At 38.9% G+C, this 24,334-nt stretch overlaps 2 protein-coding genes, 1 long non-coding RNA gene and 1 pseudogene across 3 annotated transcripts; 1 reads left to right on the top strand and 3 right to left on the bottom strand.

Annotated features, from left to right (window-relative positions):
- Positions 1–510: 510 nt before the first annotated feature.
- LOC121048840 lies at positions 511–23,665 on the bottom strand (annotated as a pseudogene).
- On the bottom strand, positions 2,699–5,186 carry LOC112174157 (glutathione transferase GST 23). The gene is given in 2 exon segments (XM_024311886.2): positions 2,699–3,217; positions 4,837–5,186. Coding segments are annotated over 2 exon segments (672 nt in total). The 5' UTR covers positions 5,149–5,186; the 3' UTR covers positions 2,699–2,857.
- Positions 7,393–8,650, top strand: LOC121049866. Its single transcript, XR_005801487.1, has 3 exons — positions 7,393–7,417; positions 8,373–8,438; positions 8,559–8,650. It is a non-coding gene; the product is annotated as an uncharacterized LOC121049866 (long non-coding RNA).
- Positions 10,061–10,953, bottom strand: LOC121048753 (probable glutathione S-transferase). The gene is made up of 2 exons (XM_024311878.2): positions 10,624–10,953; positions 10,061–10,530 (listed from the first exon to the last, which is right to left on the bottom strand). The coding sequence occupies exons 1-2, from the start codon at positions 10,930–10,932 to the stop codon at positions 10,171–10,173; spliced, it is 669 nt and encodes a 222-aa protein (XP_024167646.1). The 5' UTR covers positions 10,933–10,953; the 3' UTR covers positions 10,061–10,170.
- Positions 23,666–24,334: the final 669 nt, after the last annotated feature.

The raw sequence follows: 24,334 nt of genomic DNA, 5'->3' as shown, positions 1-24,334 counted from the left end.
CCAAACTAGGCCTAAGATTACTTTATATAGTTGTAATATGAGAGAATGTTCTAGATTCCTAGTTCTGTTTAGAATAGGATTCCTTGTACTCAAAGATTATGTACTTATGGGGGCTCCTATTATCAATGAATACACAACTATTCTCCCAATTCTGTCTACAATTCTCTTTTCCTTAAACATATATATATATATATATATATATATATATATATATATATATATAAGCATTGCTTGAAACTTGAGTCACATATTTTTATCAAGTGCTTCACAGATCAATAGAAGACTTCTTTACTCATATGATATGTGACTTATTAAGTTTAAACAATATCTCAGACATTCAAACTCTCTCTCTCTCTCTCTCTCTCTCTCTCTCACATTGCTTATTTTTACATGATGGAATTTATCTCTCTCTCACTCATTGCTTATTTTGACATTAGTGAATGGCCAATGTTCTTGAAAATTTGATGGAATTTATGGACTCTGTTTCATACACAGACATATATCTATGCCATAAGTCCAGGGAAATATATGTTTATTCAAGCTGCAAGCCTTTATTTGCTAGAGTTAATGGGGATAAGAAAATTACAGAAACAACCTTACATCAGCTAATAGCTATATCATAGTTTGAGAAATAAAAGCTCAGCAGAAGCAGGTTCTAGGTAGCTAGTGTTTAAGATTTTGCTAAAGCAAGAAATCTTGCTCTTCGATCTTTGCAATGGGTCAACATTGCACTAGGATCATTAAGGGTCTCTTTGATTGAGGGAATCTCCTTGAACCTTTGAATACATGCATGTAAGCGAGGTAAACTTTCGACTTCAATCGCTTTAACCCTAGCTACTTCACTCAAGACTTCCAGCCACCAAGCTAACCATCCAAATCCTAAATCAGCCATTCCAATCTAGTCTCCACCGAAAAACTTCTTGTCACCGAGGCCCTGCTCTTCCAAGATTCTCAGCTGCTCCTGCCGTTCTTCTGTTGCTTTCACTTGTTGTTCTCCCTCAGTAATGAAAAATCCAAACAGGGCTGGGCTCTATGTCACACAAATATTTATATTAGTTCGAGTTGGATAAAATTCGATTTTTTGTTAGTTGTTAGATAGTCAAGTGTCAACTAGTTACATAAACAAACATTCGACAAATGACTCATTTGAAAATATATATAACGTAGTAAAAATAGTTGAGTGATCATTACTTACCTTGTCCTCTCCGAACTTTATCTAGAATCGAGCCAGAGCTCGTCCATGAGGGTCTTTAGGAAGCAAGGGGTTTTGTGGCCACGTCTCTTCGATGTACTCAAGAATGACAGCGGACTCTACAATTGGTTTTCTAGTATGAACAAGAACCGGAACCTTCTTATGGACTGGGTTGTACTTTAGATGACGGTCACTCTTGTTGTATAACACATCCTCCTCTACATACTCATAGTCTATACCTTTGATGGGTTTTGCTGATGCAAGATACCTCTCTGACCTGCACAAAAGTCGTTCCCAAAACTGATTGTGTCTTTTCTATGGGAAGCACCATGATATCTTGAAGGTCTACAAAGCAGACACTTGTTGCTACTTCTTTGAATCATGCAGAGGTTATTGCTCTTCATGAAGCAGTTCATGAATGCATATGGTTAAGGTCCATAGTTTCCCATATTCAACGAATTTGTGGTTTAAAGTCTACCACAGACGAACCTATGTGTATTTAACTATGAGGATAATGCAACTTGTATTGAACAAATGAAGCAAGGTTTCATCAAGGGCTACACCAAGCATATATCACCTAAGTTCTTCTACAATCAACAACAACAACACCAACAAACACTTCTTAAGATTGAAGTGAATTAGATACTTTTTGAGAATAATGTAGCTGACTTATTTACTAAGTCACTACCTAAATCAACTTTCGAGAAACATGTGAAGAGTATCGGAATGCGAAAATTATCCGAACTCCCACGATTATAGTAATCAGGGGGAGATCTCGACATCAGGGGGAGGAATGACGTTTACATGTTTAATCTCGAATAGTGATGGGCGCATTATACTCTTTTTCTCCTCCTCAAGCTTGTTTTTGTCCCATAAGGTTTTTATTACTTGAGTAAGGTTTTTAACGAGGCAACGTTTGAAGGGCATGGTGTCACGATGACATCATGTTTGGACGTCACATGGGGGATTATTGAAGGATATCAGGATTATATGTGCCTTACCAAACTAGGATTACTTTATATAATTGTAATAGGAGAGAATACTCTAGATTCCTAGTTCTATTTAGAATAGGATTCCTTGTACTCAAAGATTATGTACTTATACTCCCTATATATAGGGGCTCCTATTATCAATGAAAGACACAACTATACTCCTAATTCTGTCTATAATTCTCTTTTCCTTAAACATATATAATCACTGCTTGAAACTTGAGTCACATATTTTTATAAGTGCTTCATAGATCAATAGAATACTTCTTTACTCATATGATATGTGACCTATTAAGTTTAAACAATATCTCAGACATTCAAACTCTCTCTCTCTCTCTCTCTCTCTCTCTCTCTCTCTCTCTCTCTCTCTCTCTCTCTCGCATTGCTTATTTTGACATGATGGAATTTTTCCCTCTCTCACTCATTGCTTATTTTGACATCAGTGAATGGCCAATGTTCTTGAAAATTTGATGGAATTTATGAACTCTGTTTCATACACAGACATATATCCATACCATAAGTCCATGAAAATGTATGTTTATTCAAGCTGCGAGCTTTTATTTGCTAGAGTTAATGTGGATAAGTAAATTACATAAACAACCTTACATTAGCTAATAGCTATATCATTGTTTGAGAAGTAGAAGCTCCACAAAAGCATGTTCCAGCTAGCTAGTGTTTAAGATTTTGCTAAAGCAAGAAATCTTGCTCTTCGATCTTTGCAATGGGTCAACATTGCACTGCGATCAGGAAGGGTCTCTTTGATTGTGGGAATCTCCTTGAACCTTTGAATCCATGCATGTAAGCGAGGGAAGCTTTCGACTTCAATCGCTTTAACCCCAGCTACTTCACTCAAGACTTCCAGCCACCAAGCTAGCCATCCAAATTCTAAATCAGCCATTCCAATCTCGTCTCCACCGAAAAACTTCTTGTCACTGAGGCCCTACTCTTCCAAGATTCTCAGCTGCTCCTGCCGTTCTTCTGTTGCTTTCACTTGTTGTTCTCCCTCAGTCTTGAAAAATGCAAACAGGGCTGGGCTCTATGTCACACAAACATCTACATTAGTTCGAGTTGGATAAAATTTGATTTTTTGTTAGTTGTTAGACAATCAAGTGTCAACTAGTCACATAAACAAACATGCGGCAAATGACTCATTTGACAATGGGGCATTTCATTTTACATCCAATTTTTTTTTTTTTGAAATAGAAGTTGATTTCATAGATCAACAGCCAATAGGCTAGAGTCTACAATAACTTACATAAGCAAAACTCGGCAAGAAAATTCGAACTAAACTATCTAAGCTAGAGCAGATCATTATAATCTCTGGAACGCTCATATTTAAGTGAGCCTATACAAGAATGAAAAAACCTTGCCTCCTACGGAAAAGAAATCATTCAACTAGCCCCCACCTGCCAATCATGCAATTGTGGTACAAGCAAGTGACTAGAAACGTCATAGAAGACTCATAGAAGTTAATCCAACCTTACACAGGCTCATAACCTAATACATTAGGGCCCAGATTGCCTTGACTTGAGCCCAAGTCCATAGGCACAAGCCCAATTCAAAACTGGCCTAGCAGGAATAGTTCCTGCCCCATCAGCCCAAGGTTGAGCCTAGGCCCAGAGACCCAAACCCAAGCCAACAGAGGAGAAGCACCACTGCTCGTTGCTCCTTTGGCACCACCATCGTCCCCGATGGCGTACCAGTCGAATAGCTCCGGCGGCGGGCTTTTCCAACCGTACATCTCCATCTCGAGCAAAGACTAGGCTTGCTACACCCCTCGAACGCTGAGCCTTGCAGCAGACCCTCGCAGCCTACAAGCACGTCGCCGCCACACCCAATTCAGCAACCACCAAGCCCAGGCCAAGCCAGTCCTTCCACGGTCAAGATGTTAGCCAGATGAGAAGCCATGTCACACCGCAGCCGCTCCTCAGACCCAATCTACCACAGCCGTGCAATGTCTACAGGTTAGACAGATCCAGGAATCCACCCACCCAAAAGCCGCAGATACCCAAAGCCGACGACGCAGGGTGACATACCTAGACCGGAGGACCGTTGATCTAACAAGATTTGACGGAGCTCTAGCGTGCTCGACGAAACCCTAAAAGAGGCCGCCACTTGAATAAATATTAAACCCTAGCTACATTCAGCTAATTACAGTATTTTACACCCAAATTTGATTACACTTATTAGATTAAACCCATGCATGATTTTTTCTTTAATATACACTCAAATCTGTTGATTAGGTTGATTACATATATAAATACTCATTAAGTGACATAGAAAATAAAACATGTTTTTGTCAAAAATTGCTTCATATGCCACAAGCTCTAAACAAATACACTTGATGAACTAGACCCTTGAATATTGAAGCTCTCGTAATCAATACCTAGATCGAGGTTTATATATGATTTTCTCTATTTTGTGGTATGTTTTTTCTATATAAAAGGTATCTTATATTTCTCATATAAACATTTGAATGGAAAGCAAACATAGGTTAATAACATATTATACAATTGTTCTATTTGTAAGGTATTTACTAAAAAGGTACCTCATCATTAGAATGCTTTTATTTTATTTTATTTTTTTAGAGAATTTGATTTCAGGTATGTATCTAACATATAACGTAGTAAAAATAGTTGAGTGATCATTACTTACCTTGTCCTCTCCGAACTTTGTCCAGAACCGGGCTAGAGCTCGTCCATGAGGGTCTTTAGGAAGCAGGGGGTTTTGTGGCCACGTCTCTTCGATGTACTCAAGAATGACAGCGGACTCTGCGATTGGTTTTCCGGCATGAACAAGAACCGGAACCTTCTTATGGACTGGGTTGTACTTTAGAAGACGGTCACTCTTCTTGTATAAGACATCCTCCTCTATATACTCATAGTCTACACCTTTGAGTTTAAGTGCCCAGATAACCCTGTAAACAAATGGACTAGGCCAAGCTCCTAACAATGTAACTTGTGCCATTTTGCTGGGTTCTGTTTTGATCCTAGACTGGTTTCTACATGTATATATATGCCTCACAGTCAATGTACAAGGTAAGGAAGGATAGAGGCCAATTTATCATTTGTTGGCTATTGTTGACTTTACTATTCATATGTAGTTGGTATACATCTTAGAGATAAGATATCGTTTTGCACCCCAAATTCTGAAGATCATGTTTTTCCAACAAAAACAAAAAACTTGTCAAGCAAGTTGTACTAGTTGATTATTCTTCTTAAAGTCGACTAGAACTTTTGACTACAAAATTTGAAAAGCAGAACGAAGCGAATCCTTATCTTGAAGACAGGTGTTGAAGAGGGAAAGAAAACTCTTGCTTACAGAAATGGAAGAAGTGAAGCTGCTAGGAACATGTCCCAGTCCTTTTCGTTACAAGTATCATATGGGCTCTAAAACAATGTGTTAGGTACTGAATACGTGGAAGAGAACCTTGTGAAGAAGATTAGTCTTATTTTGAAGTATAACCTGGTTAATAAGAAGATTCCGGTGCTCGTTCAAGGAGCATTCTCACTAAATAGAGATCTTTAGAAATGATCATATCTTCTAGTATGCTCCACCAAATGTAACAGCAATCCGAGTCTTCAAACCACATAAATTTAAGCTACTATCTTTGTTCAAAAACCAGTTCTATATACAGAACCGAACCAATTGAAAGCGGTTACTCGAAATAAGCTTTGGAAACTCAAGGCAAGGAGAAGTTTTAAATAGATAAACATGGGAACGTTACATGGCATGGTGTATATAGTTGTATACAGAGTTAAAGTTACCAAGGCTCAGATTATACCTTCAGACATAGACTAGGATGATAACGTACATGAGAAAAGAGGAGGGAAGATTGTACAGGAATTCTTTGCATCAGATAGAAAGCCTCTGCACATAAATATGCATAAAGCAATGAATTGTTGGCAAAAACTTATTGAATTTGAATCTTAAAACATCAAACAATGATAAAGAAAGGACTGGCCAAAGAAAGAAGAGAATGTGGATCATGAAACAAAAGATATTAAGAAGTCTCTAGTCCCCGAACAAGAGGAACAGAGATTCCGGTGAATACATTGAGGACGTGTGCCACAGAATCCCTTGGTTTTGGGATGACCCTTATGAAGGCAAGGTATATTTTGATCATATATTCAACCAAATCTCAATGAGAATTGTTATATATGCTAGCACAAGAGATGCAGACTTCTTTTAAGAGCAGAGCTTGATAATTGATCAGATGATCAATCGATGAAACATAACTTTAGCTCAGTTAAGAATTTGCAAACTGAACGGAACCCCAATTTCCCTAGACCAGACCGCATTGCACTACGTGAGTAAAGTGAATGTGATCAGAAGTTGATGGTTAGATGATTATGGTTTAAGTAAAGGACAGAATAGTAATACTCAACATTGCTTGATAAATTGCAATCTCAGTGAGGCTATAAATGAAAGACTAGGCCATATAAACAGGCTTCGTGTTGCCGAATTAAATTCTTCATAAACCAGAAACATTATAGAAAATTACTCATAAGTGTTATTTTGAAACTTTAATTAGTCATAAGGCTACCTAATTTTTCTTGTACATATAAGGCCACTTGCATCTTCAAACTATTTTTTTCTGACCATTTTGCCCTTTATAAAAGAAAACCAACTACATCATTCATTTTCTCTCTATTGCAAAAAAGAAAATCATTCTCTTCCTTTCCTCTCTCTCTCCCCCCGGCGAGAAAACCCTTCCTCATGATCTTGTTCGGCTCCGGCAACATCCTTCCTCACCATCTCGCTCAGCTCCGGTAGCACAGGACAGTCGAATGCGACAACTCCGTCGTCGATTCCATTCTCCATTACCGTTCTCAGCTGGAGCCGACCCGAATGGAAACGAGCTGGAGTAGTTCGGCCTCGGATCTTCGAATCCAAACGGCAAACCCATCGCCGCGTCGTCCAACTCCAGCAATCCGACGGTTCCGCGACGCGACGCGAGGAGGCTGAAGACGAAGCTTCAAAGGACGAGATCAAGAGCGCAAAGAGCTCTCAACGGTTTGAGATTCATCGGCACCATCTTCCTCATCACCAGACCGCAACCACTTTAGCTTCATCTACCTGTAAGTTGAATCTTCTTTTGTTTTTTTCGAATTGATTAAAATTAGTGTTGATTTAGGGTTTCTAATTTGTGGAATTTAAAATTTGTGTTGCCAAAATTGCTGCGGGATTGGGCATTCAAGTTGTTGTAGAGGCAGAGTATCAGATCACTCCTTTGGTAAGCTTTGGAGTTTCAATTATGGCAATTATTGATGGAAATTTTCATTTTATTTTGGACAATTAAACTTAAAAGTAGATGTAGTTAGGTTATGTAGTTGAGGTATTTCAAGCTAGTCTTGAAGATCATCTTTTATATTTGCATTATTTTGTTGAGTTTGGTTAACTTTACATGCCTGATATGATTGGGTTTTGGTTTGGTTGGTGTTGGTTATATTCTGCCGAGCCACCATCTTTTGTTCCTCCTTGGTATGACATTTGTTAATGATCTAGAAAGCCATTATTATAGAATTGTTTTCAATTGCTATAAAAGCACTAGATCATTCATGCTGAGATAGAATTATTTTCAATTGCTATAGAAAATTCTTGTAGTCCCTAAGTTGGGTTTTCATTATAGACATGGTGTATAAATTGGTTTTTTTGTTCTGAAGAATTGATGTTTAAATCTGACATAGAGAAAGTTATACGCCTAGTTAGGAAAAGTGACTAAATTATTAAAAACTACTTCTGCAATTAAAGAGAGCATATTGACCTAGTTAAAGAAAGCTACTTATATAGTTAGAGAAAACACATTCACTATAAAAGCAAATTTAATGGATTCATGCTCTCTGCTACTGGAAAGCTATGCTAGTAGCTTCTTATATCTCTATCAATAGCTTTTTAAAACTCTAGCAGTACCTTTCCACAATCAGATCAGTAGCTTTGCACATTTTGTTATTAGTTTTGTGTCTAGACTGTGGTTTTTTTTTTGTCAAGTTGATAAAGTAGATGTTTGCTGGCATGCTATCTTCAATTTTGATCACAAAAATCAATCTTGATCATATTTTAGTTGCAATCAATAGCTATGGTGCTAGCTTTCTATAACTATTAATTCTAGTTGAGTTGTATAATTGTGATGGTAGCCTTCTATATTTTGATTTTGACTTTGATTTTTGTTTTTGTTTGCCTAATTGAAGGTGGCTAGAGAAGACATATAAAGTGTGGTTGGTGTAGTGCTGTGGGCTGCCAAAACAAGAAAACATGTACAAAGCAAAACTGGCAGTAGTATAACTATTAATTCTAGTTGAGTTGTATAACTGTGATGGTAGCCTTCTATATTTTGATTTTGACTTTGATTTTTTTTTTTTTTTGCCTAATTGAAGGTGGCTAGAGAAGACATATAAAGTGTGGTTGGTGTAGTGCTGTGGGCTGCCAAAACAAGAAAACATGTACAAAGTAAAACTGGCAGTAGCACTTCAACAGTTGAAATAGCTTTTTACAACATTGGCAATAACTTTCTACAATATTGGTTAGCATTGGTAGTAGCTTTGTACAGCAGTGGCAAAGTTTCTTACATTGAAAAATGATAGTAGCATTACAACATTGACAGTAGCTTTATACAGCTATTGTAATAGCTTTTCACAACAATGGTAGTGACTTTTTACAACTATGGAAGTCGTTTTTTACATAGATATATCATTGTTGAACCCTGGATACTTTTTATATCATTGAATATGATTTCTTTCCTCAATTGTAGTAGCATTTTTATTTTGGTTGTATCTTTTATATTTCTATGGCTTTGTTAGTCTCTAAAAATAGCTTTCTCAGTCTTTGGGAGTAGCTTTTGTTCTGCTTGGTGATGGTGAGAGTAGCTTTTATTACTGATGAGAGTAGCTTTCTAATACTGGTGACAATAGCTTTTGTTGTTGATGATGGTGACAGTAGCCATTTGTTGCTGGTGAGAGTATCTTTTTGTATCGGTGACAATAGCTTTTGTTACTGGTGACAGTAGCTTTTGTTGCTGGTGACAGTAGTTTTTGTTTGTGACAGTAGTTTTTGTGACCTCAATGGAAATCTCACCAGTGTAGCTTTTGTGACCTTGTCAGAAATCTCACCAGTGTAGCTTTTGTTGCTGGTGATAGTAGCTTTTGTGACCTTGTCAGAAATCTCACCAGCGTAACTTTTGTTGCTGGTGATAGTAGCTTTTATTGCTAGTGATAGTAGTTTTTGTGACCTCGGCGGAGGTTACCGGAAATCTCATCAGAATAGTTTCTGTTGCTAGCCACAGTAGCTTTTGGTGTTAGTGACAGTAGATTTTGTGGTCACCGGAGTTTGCCGGAGACTCGCTGGAGGTTGGCCAGAGTCCCGCTGGAAGTTGGCAGGAGGTTGGCCGGAGACCCGCTGGAGGTTGACCGGAGTTGACTGGAGACCTCGCTGGAGAGGAGAGAGAGAATAGTTGTTGACTTTTTACTCTAGTGACATTTATGTAAATATGTTGGTTTTTATATTTAAAATATAACACTATTTTTAAGCTAGTGGCCTTATGAGGGGAAAAATTAGTTGGTGGCCTTATGGCTAAAACAACATTCAAAGATGCACTTACAAGTAATTAACTCTTCTAATTATGTCATGTTGTAAATTCTATAATTGGTCTTATTCTGTGTTTAAAGACAAGGTAGAAACACATTGGAGGTTGTACAGGTACAGTGTTCTTGCATTACATATTGTTGTCTTCATAGCTCTGGTTTTTTACCAAAATATTCTTCTTAATTAAAATGGAGTGGAGGCTTGGATTCAACTCCATGTAGAAAGTTACATGAGCCAGTGGACAAGCAAATTGCATTAGAAAGAACTTCTCTTATTCAGTCACTAACAGTACTTGATGTGATTGAAACTATTCAGTGGTATTATTCCTTGTTTATTGTTTATGTCACAACTCACAACCATTATTCTTACCCGCTACATGTGCTGTTGTTTGAAATTAAGAGTAGGATATCAAGTCGTCGCTGGCTTGGTAAACTTCTCCCTTAGCCGTTTGAAATAGGCTACCAGCCGAGTGTGGTCAGGATGATTTTCTTTAATCACAGGAACCTGCTTGAAATTTCTAATCCATGCGTGCAAGCGAGGGAAGCTATTGGCTTCGAGAACTTGTACACCAGATGCTTCTTCCATGGCCTCAAGCCAGAATGCTAGCCATGCCATGGATAAGTCTGTCATTCCAATGTTGTCACCATCAAAGAACTTCTTCTCCTCAGGGCCATGGTCTTCTAAGATCTTCAGATACTCCTGGGCTTCTTTTACTGCTTTTATTTGCTCTTCTCCAGTTCTTTTATAGAATCCTACAAAGTTCTGTATCTAAATTGCACAAAATAGCCAATCAGTTAAGGCAACATTTTATCTTCATTAGGAGAAACTCTCTATGAAGAAAGGCACGGTATGTCTGATTACCTTGTCACCAACAAACTTTATCCAAAATCGAGCCATGGCCCTCGCATGAGGGTCTGTTGGAACTAGAGGGTTCTGCGGCCAGGTCTCGTCAATGTACTCCAGAATAATACCCGACTCTACAATCGTCTTTCCACCATGAACAAACACTGGAACCTTCTTGTGCACTGGGTTGTACTGAAGAAGCAAATCACTCTTGTTCCATATGTCCTCTTCTTGATATTCATATTCGACTCCCTTGAGTTTCAGAGCCCATGTAACCCTGTGAACATATGGACTTGTCCAGAATCCTATTACCTTCACTTCCTCCATATTCGTTTAGTTTCTGCTCATCTTCTTACTCTACTGGGTATATATATATATAGCTGAATGATCTGCCATAAGTTACTGTTCGGCCTTTAAAATAAGTCAACATTGTCCTGCGTTCTGTAAGGGTCTCTCTCTTTACTATTGTTGACCTTTCATACTGGTAATTTTTGCTATATTTGACTATCATGTTTCTTAAACAAAAAGATACTTGTCGAGAAAGTCATACCAGACGATTAATCTTCCTAAAGTTAACCAGAACATTTGACTACAAATTTATAAAGCACACCGAAGCCAATCCTTATGTTGAGGACAGGTGTTAAGAGGGAAATAGAGCACTTGTTTACAGAAATGGAACAAGTGAAGCTGCTAGGAACATCTTCGTTACAGTCTCTAAAATTCAAGTATGAATATGTGGAAGAGAACCTTATTAAAATAGATTACTCTTTTGAAGGAAATCGACATCATGTATGCCTCTTCAAAGGTTTAGTCTTAGAATTGTAATAGGAGAAGGTTCTAGATTTTCTAGTTATGTTCGGATTCTATTACCTTTTGTGTACTCTGTAAATCCTTATATATAAGGCTCCTATTATCAATAACAAACTACATATACCCCCCTTGATAGGATTTCAAAACACAAAAAACTCCACAATATTTGGTTTTGAACATTTAAGGACAAAAGTTTACACTTAAGAGCATCTCCAACAGTAAAAGCTATTTTTTTAGCTAAATCAGCTAAAAGTTAAATTTAGGTAGTAAATTTCTAGTTTTTCCTCCAGCAGTATTAGTTAAACTAAAAAAATTGAACATGGAGTGTTTAGCTTTTTGTTATTTTATCTCTCCTCCCTAGCTAAATTTAGCTAGAGATTTTAGCAAAAGCCAAATTTAACTTTCATATAGCTATTCTGCTGGAGTGCTAAACTATCTCAAATTAGCCAAATTTTTAACTTTTTGTTGAAATAGCTAGTCTGTTGGAGATGCCCTAAGGACAATATACTCTCCACTTGCCACATGTCATGAATTAATTTACTCTTTTACCGTTAACTACTTATTTTGACTTGTAATCCCTTTATAAGGATTAAATCTTACAAATAAGGACAATATGCTCTCTACTTGCCACATGTCATGAGTTAATTTATTTTTTTACCTTTAACTACTCATTTTGACTTCTAATCCATTTATATTATTATTATTATTATTATTATTATTATTATTATTATTATTATTATTATTATTTTGAGAATAATCCGTTTATGTTACTTTTTTTCCCCTTAACTACTCCTTTTGATTTTTAATCCTTTTATATTACTTTTTTCTTTCTTTTTCTGAGAATAATCTCTTTATATTACTTTTTTTTTTTCTGAGAATAATATGTTTATATTACTTCTCAAAAGCAAAATATATATATATATATATATATATATATATATATATATATACAGATCTTATCCAGAGCGGAGCTCCGCTTTGAAAATTAACGTGTGAAGTTCAAGTTTTGGGTCACTTTTCGGTCGTATATCCACATCTTGACCGTTCAGTTTTTAGGTACTAGTGTATAGATCGTCTCTGCAAATTTTCAGCCAAAATGATGATCGTTAAGGCATTGATAACTGCCTTAAAGCTAGTACGGTTCAGGTTGACAGATTCAGTCCGTCCATTGGTTTAAGCGAGTTAGATACCTTAACGATCATCAATTTGGTTGAGAATTTGCAGAGATGATCTATACACTAGTACCTAAAAACTGAACGGTCGAGATGTGGATATGCGACCGAAAAGTGACCAAAAACTCGAACTTCACACGTTAATTTCAAAGCGGAACTCCTCTCTGGATCGGATATGTATATATATATATATATATATATATATATATATATCTTTCTTTTACACGTTGCTAAAAGAAAGAATATTAGACCTCACTCTAGCCTACTACTCTCATCTCATCGCCTAATCCTACTATTGCACTCGTCCAATCCTGCTACTGCACTCATACTCGTCAATTTCTGCTATTGCACTTGTACTAGTGTCCAGTTCTGCTACTGCACTCATCATTGCCTAATCCTACTACTGCACTTATACTCGTCCAGTTCTGCTACTACACTTGTACTCGTGTCCAGTTCTGCTACTACACTCGTCATCGCCTAATCCTGCTACTGCACTCGTTCAATCCTGCTACTGTACTCGCTGCACTCATACTCGTCCAGTTCTGCTACTGCACTTGTATTCGTGTTCTGCTACTGCACTCGTCATCACCTAATCCTGCTACTACACTCGTCCAATCCTGCTACCAGATCCTGATCGACAAAGTTTGTTTCATTTTTGGATACCTTTTCAGGAAACGGCGCCGTACTGCCCTCTTCTTCTTGCCCAGCAACCTAGTTAGCACTCAAGCCACCACTATCATCAGCCATCACAGCTTTGTTCTCTTCTTCTTCCTTCCTTTCACCCTCCGAATCAGAGTCTTCCTTCTCCGAAATCACAATCACACGGTCCTTCTCCTTCTCCTTCTCCTACTCCGGCAACACCTCCTCCTCCTTAAGCTTTTTCACAGCCAACCTCGTCCTCGAACTCACCACAGCCTCAGCTACCTGCCTCGCGACCGTGGCATGCAACCTTCGAGATGGAGGCGGCGACGGCTATATTTACAGCCGTGAAGCTTTGAGAGCCATGGACATGGCTGATATTTCAAGCTGACTGCTGCTACTACGGAGATTTTGCAATGCGTTTAGGTTTTCTGATTTGGGTTTGGGCGTTTTGCATTTTGCATTTTGGGATTTCAGGTTTTGGTTGGTGAGGATTATGGCAGTGGCATGAGCGTAAATTGTAATAAAAATTGAGCATTTTAGTCATTTTCTATCAAAATTTGAAGCCAGGTCTGCTTCATTTGGTTTTGGGCCTGGGCTTGTGTCCTTATTTGTATAAAACAAATTGAAGGTGGGTTTTCTGTGTTTATATCTTTGGTCAGGTGCTACTATGTAATTTTCTATATTATCAATAATACTACTACAATTCTCTTTGCAATTCCAATTTACTTTAACACGTTATCAGCACGAGCCCTAACCCTGAGACAAATAACAAAAACCCTAAAACAAGTCGAAACCCTCAAACCCTAATTGCCTCCGCCTCCCAACTAGTAGCCCCCGACCCAAGGAGTCCGGACCGGCAGAAACGTACATAACCAAAACCAGCCGGAAACTTAACGAACGGGCCGCTGGAAGCCCCAAACCATCCGCTGCGATCTCTCCACCGGTTCACCACCTTTCGAACACCCAATTACCACCAAATTTTGTCAGCAGCACCATCTCTGTCTTAGGATTTAGGAATCGGAAGCGATACTCCAAGAACCGGTCCAGAAGCCCCTGAACCGACCTTCACACCAACTGGTCCTCCTTGTAGAAATGACTTTTTGCCTAGCTTTTCCAGTTTCTGCCAAGACCAACTGCCGCAAGCTCCTAGCCCTAGCTAGCCATACCGTGTGCTGCCCCTGCAGCCCTTGAGCACCCTTGTGCCCCCTACTGCCCCTGCAGCATCGTCGCACGCTTGCTGCCCCTGCAACACAGTAGCACTCTCGTTCTTGTGCAGATCAGCCTGTTTGCACGCCCCGAAACGTCTTGATCGGGACCTTAGATAAAAATCCCTCCTTCACCAAAGTTTTTCGTCTCTATCTCTTCTATTTGACCTCCAAATTTCAGTCTAATTGGAGTCGTTTTGAGACCTGTACACCATTTGAAGTGGGAGCTATTTAGAAATGAATATGCTCCGAATTTCAACAAGTAAGTCTTTATGATTAAAGTTCCTGCTTTCTTGTCTTTTAAATTTCATTATTTTCTGCAGGATTTGCAATATACTAACGTGAGTTCAATTATTTAATAAGCGGAATTGTGAGGATTCACACTAAATGAACTAAGGGCGTTAGTAATCAATGAACTAAGAGTGTTCATAATATTTGGGCTAAGAGCGTCCGCAAGCACCAAATTGTGACCATATTAAAACATCATTGTTTCGGTCTAATCCAAATATTCTTGGAAATTGATTTCTTGGTAGCATAGCTCGGAAATCTTATTATTTTAGTTTTCGTGGAAGTTTAGCTCCGAAACTAATTCGTTCTTGTTTCACCCTTTTTCAGGATGTCAACAAACTCGATTTTGTTCCATTGGATTATGCAGGCAAAGGGTATTTAGACTGGACCATTGACATTGAGATCCATCTTACTGCCCGAGATTTATTGCATACAATCCAAGAGCTTTGTCATATAGAAATAGCTCCAGATCCTCAAATTGATAAAGATAATTCCAGGGCACTTGCCTTCATGAAACGTCACATGGACAGTGACCTCCAGTTTGAGTTCATAAATGAGGATAGCACCATAAAGCTTTGGCAAGCGCTTCGTGAACGTTATGGCAATGTTCGTGACTCCATCCTTCTGAATATAGAAGCAGAATGGAATGATCTTCCCTTCTCTGAATTTGACACGGTTATGCAATTTTATTCGGAAGCTCTTCGGATCAGATCAATGATGCGTCTCTGTGGAAAGACAATAACAGAAGATCAATTGATTGAGAAAACCCTAAATATCTTCCCTGTCTATGCTATGAGGTCCTCAGAATTATTCCGGACTCATGTAAATGCAAGACGGATCACAAGTTTTCAACAGCTTATTGAAGCTATGAACAGAAAAATTGATAGGCCTCAAGATGGCCATCAAGATCATCATCCCATGGCTAGAGAAAGTCGCCGTCGACGTTATGACCCAAGGCGACAATCACGCGACCGTAGGAGCCGTGATTTTGAGGGAAGAAGGGTTGGAAACCATGGAGCCAACGTTGGCCATGGTCATCACTTTCCAACGCCACCGGTCCTAGGGACCATGCAAATTGAGCCAATGCGCCTCAATCAAAGGAGAATCCTCTTTATGGTGTCTATTTCTGATATGGAACGTCTGATCAATGGACCCGAATTTGCAATGTACCTAAGAAGGTAGCCACATCATGGTGATTAAGACATCGAGTTCAAAAAGACTTTAAATCTGGCGATGAAGACAAAATGCCGCAGATTTTTATTTCGAATAGTCTTTTATTTTTCCAAGAATTATGTAATGGCAATCATGCCTTAATCAATAAATGACAATTTTGTATTAACTCTTTCTCAAGTGGCGCATCCAATGAAGTATGATGTCTAGGAAAGTGATTGAAATTAGTGGTACTTAAGAGAGCCTCGCTCCACCAACATTTCTCTCTACTTCCTTGGTCATATTTGATTGGAGTTACCAAATGGATTGAGTGACTACAATTTGTCTAAGTTTAATTTTTATTTTGGATTAGACTTTGGTTAAGAAACTTTGATGTAATCATTAGCTATTAATAAAGTGTCGATTCTTTTACTTAATGTCTTGGACATACCTTAATTCGAACTTTATTTGAAAGTTATAAAAGTCAATGGTTTTCATGTGGAAACACATTGTGAGAATGCACAAGAGTTCCTTTGCATCACCTGTAATGACTACGGACAAAAACGAGTATTAGAGAAACTTATGTGTCGCTCTAGTGGGTTGTATGCAACCACTATTCGAGTCATTGAATCCAACCATGTCATGAGAGATGACTTATGGGATTCTGACACATATAGGCTTTGGCACGACCGTTTGGGACACTCAGGTCATGATATGATAATCCGTGCTACTAAAGACTTCACACAGACATCTCTTCTTCAGAATGAAGAGAAGTGAGAATCAAAAGTCGATTCAAAGAGAGCATTACACCGCCGCCGCGCCTTGGGGTGCCTCCGCCATGCACTACCGGCCGACGCCGTGATCCCCCTCCGGCAAAATCATGGCTTTGACGCCATGTATGGAGACTTGGCTCTTCTCTCTACTTCTCAAAGTAAATTGTGACATTGTGGCTCAACCAAAACCTTCATTGGTTGATTATAAGGCCAATCTTTTGTTCAGTAAAGCCTGTTTTTTTTTTAGGATCAAGATCATCCTATGCAAAGGACACTAAAAAAATAATTCCATTCTTACATAGAATCCAAGGGGATTTTGTTGATCGATTCAACCAACTTGCGGACTGCTTAGATGTTTTATGGTGTTGGTTAATGCGCGGACACGCTGGTCACGTGTCACGCTATCATCCACTCGTAATGCTGCTTATGATGAACTCCTAGCCCAGAACATATGGCTACGGGCTCACTACCCAGATCATCCCATTCAGTCAATTTGACTTGATAATGCTAGAGAGTTTACATCGAAAATTTTCGATGACTATTGCATATCATTGGGTATTGATATCAAGTATCATATTCCCATGCACACACCCAATTGGTCTCGCAGAAAAGCCACCATTAAAAGACTACGATGGTAGACCGGACTTTGGTAATGCACACCAATATTTCCGCTTGGGTTATGCGATATCGCATGCAGCTATGCTAACTAGTCTATGATTCATAGCAGCCACTCAACTTTTATTTGCGTTACAGCTAGTGACAGGGTTCGAGTCAAATATCTCATACTTATGCATATTTTAGTGTGCGGTTTAAGTGCCAATTGCGCTGCCACAACACATCAACATGAGTCATTGCAACGAATGCATATATATATATATATATATATATATATATGTATATATATATTTGTGTTGGACAGAAGTCTCCAACTATAAGTCCGCTATGTAGAACCCTTGACAAGCGATCTCTTTTTCGTTAGATTTGCAAATTGTCACTTTGATGAGACAGTCTTCCCTTCGTTAGGGGGAGATTAGAAAGTCAATGTTCAACAGGAACGACAAGAATTGTCGTGGTCTGTCCCCACTATGTCTCATCTTGATCCCCTAAAAATGACGAGATCACATATACCTGCTGCAAACATGTCTGTAAGGATTGATGTCCCCACAAGAGGACATGGTGCCACCCAGAGGAGATGGGTACGGCACCACTACCATGGATGGTGGTATGGTGATGCCACAAAGGTGGCATAATGGCGTCATAGGCCATGGGTTCTGCTAAAGAGCGTAGGAGACCCATAGGTTCGATGTATTCTCGCCCTAGGAAGAGAGCGAGTTTGGCACAACTTGATCCATTGATCATTGATACTCAAAATCCGTCTCATGAGAATATTCTATTTGGTTATGTCCAAGAGACATCGTTGGGGACGCCTCAATGTTAGAACCAATTCCTGAGAATATAGAGATCTCTACGAATTACACTAGTGTACATGAAGACGTGGAATTATTGAGACCAATGACATCGAACCGTACTCCGTTGAAGAATGCCAACGTAGAAAAATTGGCCTAAATGGAAAGATGCGATCCATATTGAATTGGATTCACTAACAAAGAGGAAGGATTTCAGGTCTGAGATGCCAACACCTCCTAACATAAAACTTGTTGACATTAATAGGCCTTCGTTGGATAGTAGATGAGAAAAAGAGATGATAATCTCGCCTTATGGCCCAAGACTTCTCACAAAATGCCCTGGAATCGACTACGAGAAGACATATTCTCTCTTAATGGATGTCATTGCACTCCACTACCTTGTTAGTTTGGTAGTTTCCGAATAACTGAACATGCAACTTAAGAATGTGATTACTACGTATCTCTATGGGGATCTAGATACAGAATATAATGAAGGGTCTTGTGTACTTCATTTACCCAAATCAAGTGGCTTTTGACCATGGAGCACGTTTGCAATGAGGGTGAAACGCTCACTAAAGTGACTACTTGATTGGGAATTGATATGATGAACTATGCCCTTGCGTTTTCATGACAAGTTCTAGATTTGCAATTGTCACGGTTTATGTTGATAAACATAATTGAGAGTTAAGGGAAACCGTTGAACACCTGAAATCCGAGTTTGAAATGAAGGACCTTGGGAGAACACGGTTTTGTCTAGATTTAGAACTTGTATACCGTGTCAATATATGTTTTGCATTTTGATAAAGTCAAAGATGCACTCCTATGGTTGTCCGTAGTCTTGACCCTAAGAGAGATACGTTTCATCCCAGGGATGATAACGAAGACGTGTTAATTGGCAGAAGTGTCTTACCTAAGTGCAATAGGCGCATGATTGTACTTAACACAATACAAGACCGGACACCTCATTTGTTATGAACTTGTTGGCTAGATGTAGCCCTACGCCAACGCAATGTCATTGGACTGGTATAAAGACAATCTTTCGAAACTTAAGGGGTACGCTTGATATGGGCTTGTTTTATCCATACGGAGAGAAAATAAATGACGGAAGTATTGGATCGGGTGGAAATTCTTCAAAGCCTTGTCTTGGAAATTCTTCCAAAGTTTAACAGTGGGAGGGGTGGGTGTAACAATAGGTCTAGCGCCAACTGTAGCAGGGTCCCCATTATCAGTATGCTCATCACCATTTTAATCCTACAGCACATTGAACCTGGAACCAGAGATTTGAACTTTCTTAATACCACCATTTTCCGCAGAAACCTTCTTTTTATTCTTGTATGTCATTAACATCCAAGGCCCTATATCCCCTTTCAGCACACTATTCGAAAAAGACGAGACATCAGAGGCCTTCTGATTAGTTTCCATCTCTTGTTCTCTTGTTCGCTTGATCTTTTACATGTAAGAATGATGTTCACAAGAATGCAAGGTTTGTATGTTAACAAGTTGAAACTTATCTTCCATTTTGTACGAGCATCAAGGTAAAGATAGTCCAACGAAAGTAACAACAATACAATGCAATAAGGGGTTGAATTAGGCATATCTCAAGGAGCTTTCTCACACCATCCATAGGCTTGGAAATGATCACATAACTCTACTAGAATGGCTCAGCCCTGAAGGCTGCAACCGCAATCTGCGTCTTTAAAGTACATAAAACTCAAGCTACTATCTTTATTCCAAGCCCAGTTTTATTTGGATGTAAGCTTTGGAAAATTACGACAAGGAAAAATTCTGAAAAGAAAAACTGTGGGAAAACAGATAAGCTGGGTTTAAAGTTGAAGGGCTTTGAATAGTGAATACAAAGCTTGAAACAAAAACTAGGATAATAACATGAAAAAAGAGGAGGGAAGATTATGCAGGAAATCTTTACATCCGATAAAATGCCTTAACACATAAATATACACAAAGAATAAACTGTTTGCAAAACTTATTGAGTTTCAATCTTGGACTCTTGAAACAATGATAAAGGACTTGCCAAAGAAATAGAAGAATGTTGATCATCAAACAATAGATATTAAAACCAAGAAAACCGTAGAAATATTACTCCAACATCCCAACATCCCAACGTCCCTAGTTCCTGAACAAGAGCAACAGTTCTGGCAGCAAACATAGTTGCTGTAAAGTCAGCCCAACATCCTTCAAATAGAGAATCTATCACTTAAACAAATCCATATAAGAATATCAAAAATCGAAATTAAATCCACCCTAGCACTTGTATTTGGAGTTCAGCTGTAAAAACAAACATAGCATTATGATTTAAGTAACATGCTCTATATATATATATATATATATATATCTATATATATATATATATATATATCTATATATCTAGATGGAAGACGACAAACAAACATATCATTAAGATTAAGTGATATAGTCTATCAAGATATTGGCTTAGTTGAGCCTATTTGATACACCCAACAAGAAAAAAAGCTTCCTCACATTGCTAAGCATTTTTAAAACAACCAACTTATAGCCTTGAGAACTCCTACAAAAAAAATGTATCAATATGGGAAGCAAGCTTTGATATTTCTCCATCACCCTCTTCAAAACCTTCACAGTTTTGGGCATCAAAAAGCACAAGCTGTTTGCAGCCCGGCATTAGCGTAACACACCATCCCTTTCAATGCGACAATTTCTTGCAAAAAATTCTGAAGGTTTGGCAGCGAGTTCACAATTGTGGATGCCTCAACTTCACCAACAGTGGCGTGAAAAATGTTTAAATCTGTAAAATACTTGCAGTGAGTGCCAATCTGCACAAGGATTCTATCCAAAACATTGCAGCAGATGACACTTTCCGATGCCAACAATACCTTAAAATGTTTACTCAAACCTTGAGGGCAACTCCTCCTTTCAAACTGTTTCAGAATTCTAACCACGCCTCCCCCAAAAAAACACTGACTCCAAAAATTTCCACTTTGCAATTACCTCTGGAATAATCTGAGAACTCTTGAACACAACTAAATCATCCTTGAACCAGATAACCTTAAGGAGGGGGCACTCATGTGAAACATATCTCACCGCTTCTTCGGTACAGAATGCAGGTCATTCAAGTAAAGTAACCTTTCCACGGCTACGGTTTACAACACAATTTACAAAGCAGTGATAGAGAAACGACTCTTATCAATTCCACATTGATCTATAAACTTATCATAAAAGGGACCAAAACTCTAAGGCCCAACATCATCATCAACATTACAAATGAACATATCATCATCCACATTACCAATGAACAAAAGACAACGTACATAGTCTGGGAATTTGAGACTATGCCAGCATAAAGGATTGAGAGTAGTTTTGTACCATGATATGCAAACAAAAGGGACGGCCAGAAGCAGAGATTCCATCCCAACTATGGAGAGTACATTGGTCAAGCAGTCCAACTGTAACTCCTCCTATCTTCTTCGCTCAGTCGGGCCTTCTTCTTCTTCTTCGCAGTCCATGAATCGGGCCTTCGTGCCGGTATTTTGAATGACGTCGTCCATCATCGGTGTGGATATTTGCTGAGGCCAAACCCTAAACCCCCAAAATGCTCGCGCCAAATAGTTATGATGAAGTGGGAAATGGAATTGGGGCAGATTTGCAAAATCTTACCAAAGCCTTGAATGGTTAATTTATATTTTCTAATGGTTTGATGAAATGACTTAGACTAGGTAGTGGTATGATCATGTCGCAAGGTTATCAATTACAACAGACTCGATAATACAACCGAAAATCTTCATAAAATTGAGAGAGTGAAACATGTTTAAGATATTTAAGTGAATTAATTCATTTATACTGTCATCATAATTCATTTCAAGTTTGGGTTTGTTTCTGATGATTATAAAATAAGTTGGATTTAATTTGTCTGTTGTGACATGTTTAATACGGTCGACATAATACAAACTAAGACACAAAATGTTGATAGCCCTAATCACTACAGTTATTCATATTTAAACGTTCATTTTGGATTAATAAGCTGGGTTAGCACTATGATACCTACTTATAGGCTTATAGCAGCAAGAATGTGACACCATATTGATAGCCCTAATCACTACAGTTATTCGTATTTAAACGTTCATTTCGGATGAATGAGCTGGGTTAGCACTATGATACCTACTTATAGGCTTATAGTAGCAAGAATGTGACACCATAATGATAATTGATTGTTGCAAAACCTAGAATTGGTGCGACTAGTCCAAATATGGATGTGATATTTTATGTAATAGGGAAAGTACATTAAATCATAGATTTCATATCTCTTTTCATAATAGAATTTCTTGTAATCTTTGTACTCTTGACCCTTTATATAAAGGGCCCTATTATCAATAAAGAAGCACACAATTCTCTTATTCTACAACACTGAAATTTTTTTAAAGAAGTAAAGCTGCGAGCTTTTATTTGCTGGAGTTAATTTTTTGATATGCCAATGTTCTTGAAAATTTGATGGAATTTATGGACTCTGTTTCATATACAAACATATATCTATGCCATAAGTCCATGGAAATATATGTTTATTCAAGCTACGAGCTTTTATTTGATGGAGTTAATGTGGATAAGAAAATTACAGAAACAAACTTACATCAGCTAACAGCTATAGCTATATCATTGTTTGAGAAGTAGAAGCTCAGCAGAAGCAGGTTCTAGCTAGCTAGTGTTTAAGATTTTGCTGAAGCAAGAATTGTTGCTCTTCCATCTTTGAAATAGGTCAACATTGCACTGCGATCAGGAAGGGTCTCTTTGATTGTGGGAATCTCCTTGAACCTTTGAATCCATGCATGTAAGCGAGGGAAGCTTTCGACTTCAATAGCTTTAACCCCAGTTGCTTCACTCAAGACTTCCAGCCACCAAGCTAGCCATCCAAATTCTAAATCAGCCATTCCAATCTCGTCTCCACCGAAAAACTTCTTGTCACCGAGGCCCTGCTCTTCCAAGATTCTCAGCTGCTCCTGCTGTTCTTCTGTTGCTTTCACTTGTTGTTCTCCCTCAGTCAAGAAAAATCCAAACAGGGCTGGACTCTGTGTCACACAAACATCTACATTAGTTCGAGTTGGATAAAATTCGATTTTTTTGTTAGTTGTTAGACAGTCAAGTGTCAACTAGTTACATAAACAAACATGCGACAAATGACTCATTTGACAATATATATAACGTAGTAAAATAGTTTAGTGATCATTACTTACCTTGTCCTCTCCAAACTTTGTCCAGAATCGAGCTAGAGCTCGTCCATGAGGGTCTTTAGGAAGCAAGGGGTTCTGTGGCCACGTCTCTTTGATGTACTCAAGAATGACAGCGGACTCTGCGATTGATTTTCTGGCAAGAACAAGAACCTGTACCTTCTTATGGACTGGGTTGTACTTTAGAAGACGGTCACTCTTGTTGTATAAGACATCCTCCTCTATGTACTCATAGTCTACACCTTTGAGTTTAAGTGCCCAGATAACCCTGTAAACAAATGGACTAGACCAAGCACCTAACAATGTAACTATTTCCATTTTGCTGGTTAGGTACCGAACTACTCGGACCGTGCCTAGGGTTTTCTTCAAGATCTCCTACTCTTCTCTTCCGGCGGCGCTCATCGGTGGTGGTTCGCCATGCCGACTGGGCTGCTGCCGGGCAGGTTTTGAAAGCAATGATCGTGTAGTCTTCTGAATGGTGGTGGCTCGAGGTTTGGCAAAGGAGTCCTGATGATCAGTTTGTGCAAGTTTTGGTGGTTCGTCGGAACTTCCACGACTTCTGGCGGCGGGGTTTCGTCGGGAGCTCTCCTGGACATGTGATGGTGCCGTGGCTATGGCGGTTTTCTGGGTGATGGTGTGGCAGCGCAGCTCTGGTGGTTTGGGAGGATCGCTGCAGGGGCGAGGCCATGGTGGATCTGGACTGATCGTTGTGGCGGCGCGGCTAGGCGTTTTTGCGTGATCTCGTGGGGGTCGCGGCCACTACTGGTCTGGCAGTGATCGTCGGCGCTGGCCGAGAATGGTTTTGGTGGCTGGCTCGGGTCAATATTTTGTTGGGCCTTGGGCTGGACTCATCTCCTTGGGCTGCTCTCTTGGGCCTTATTTTGGGCTGGTTTTTGTCCTAGTTTTATATTTTATTTGTAGTTACTCTTTATTTCCTTGCTTTGGGAATCCTAGGTTTATATTACTCTCTATTTTTGTTAGAGAACTACGCACTTCCGTGCCTCTAGCAAATCCTCTTGAGTAGTTACGACGGAGGATTCTCGAGATAAGGACGTGGGAAGCTTTTGGTTCCCG

The sequence above is a fragment of the Rosa chinensis genome, chromosome 6 (assembly GCF_002994745.2).
Source record: "Rosa chinensis cultivar Old Blush chromosome 6, RchiOBHm-V2, whole genome shotgun sequence".
In the NCBI taxonomy this organism is placed as follows: Eukaryota; Viridiplantae; Streptophyta; class Magnoliopsida; order Rosales; family Rosaceae; genus Rosa; species Rosa chinensis.
This window is presented reverse-complemented; position numbering and strand designations above follow the sequence as displayed.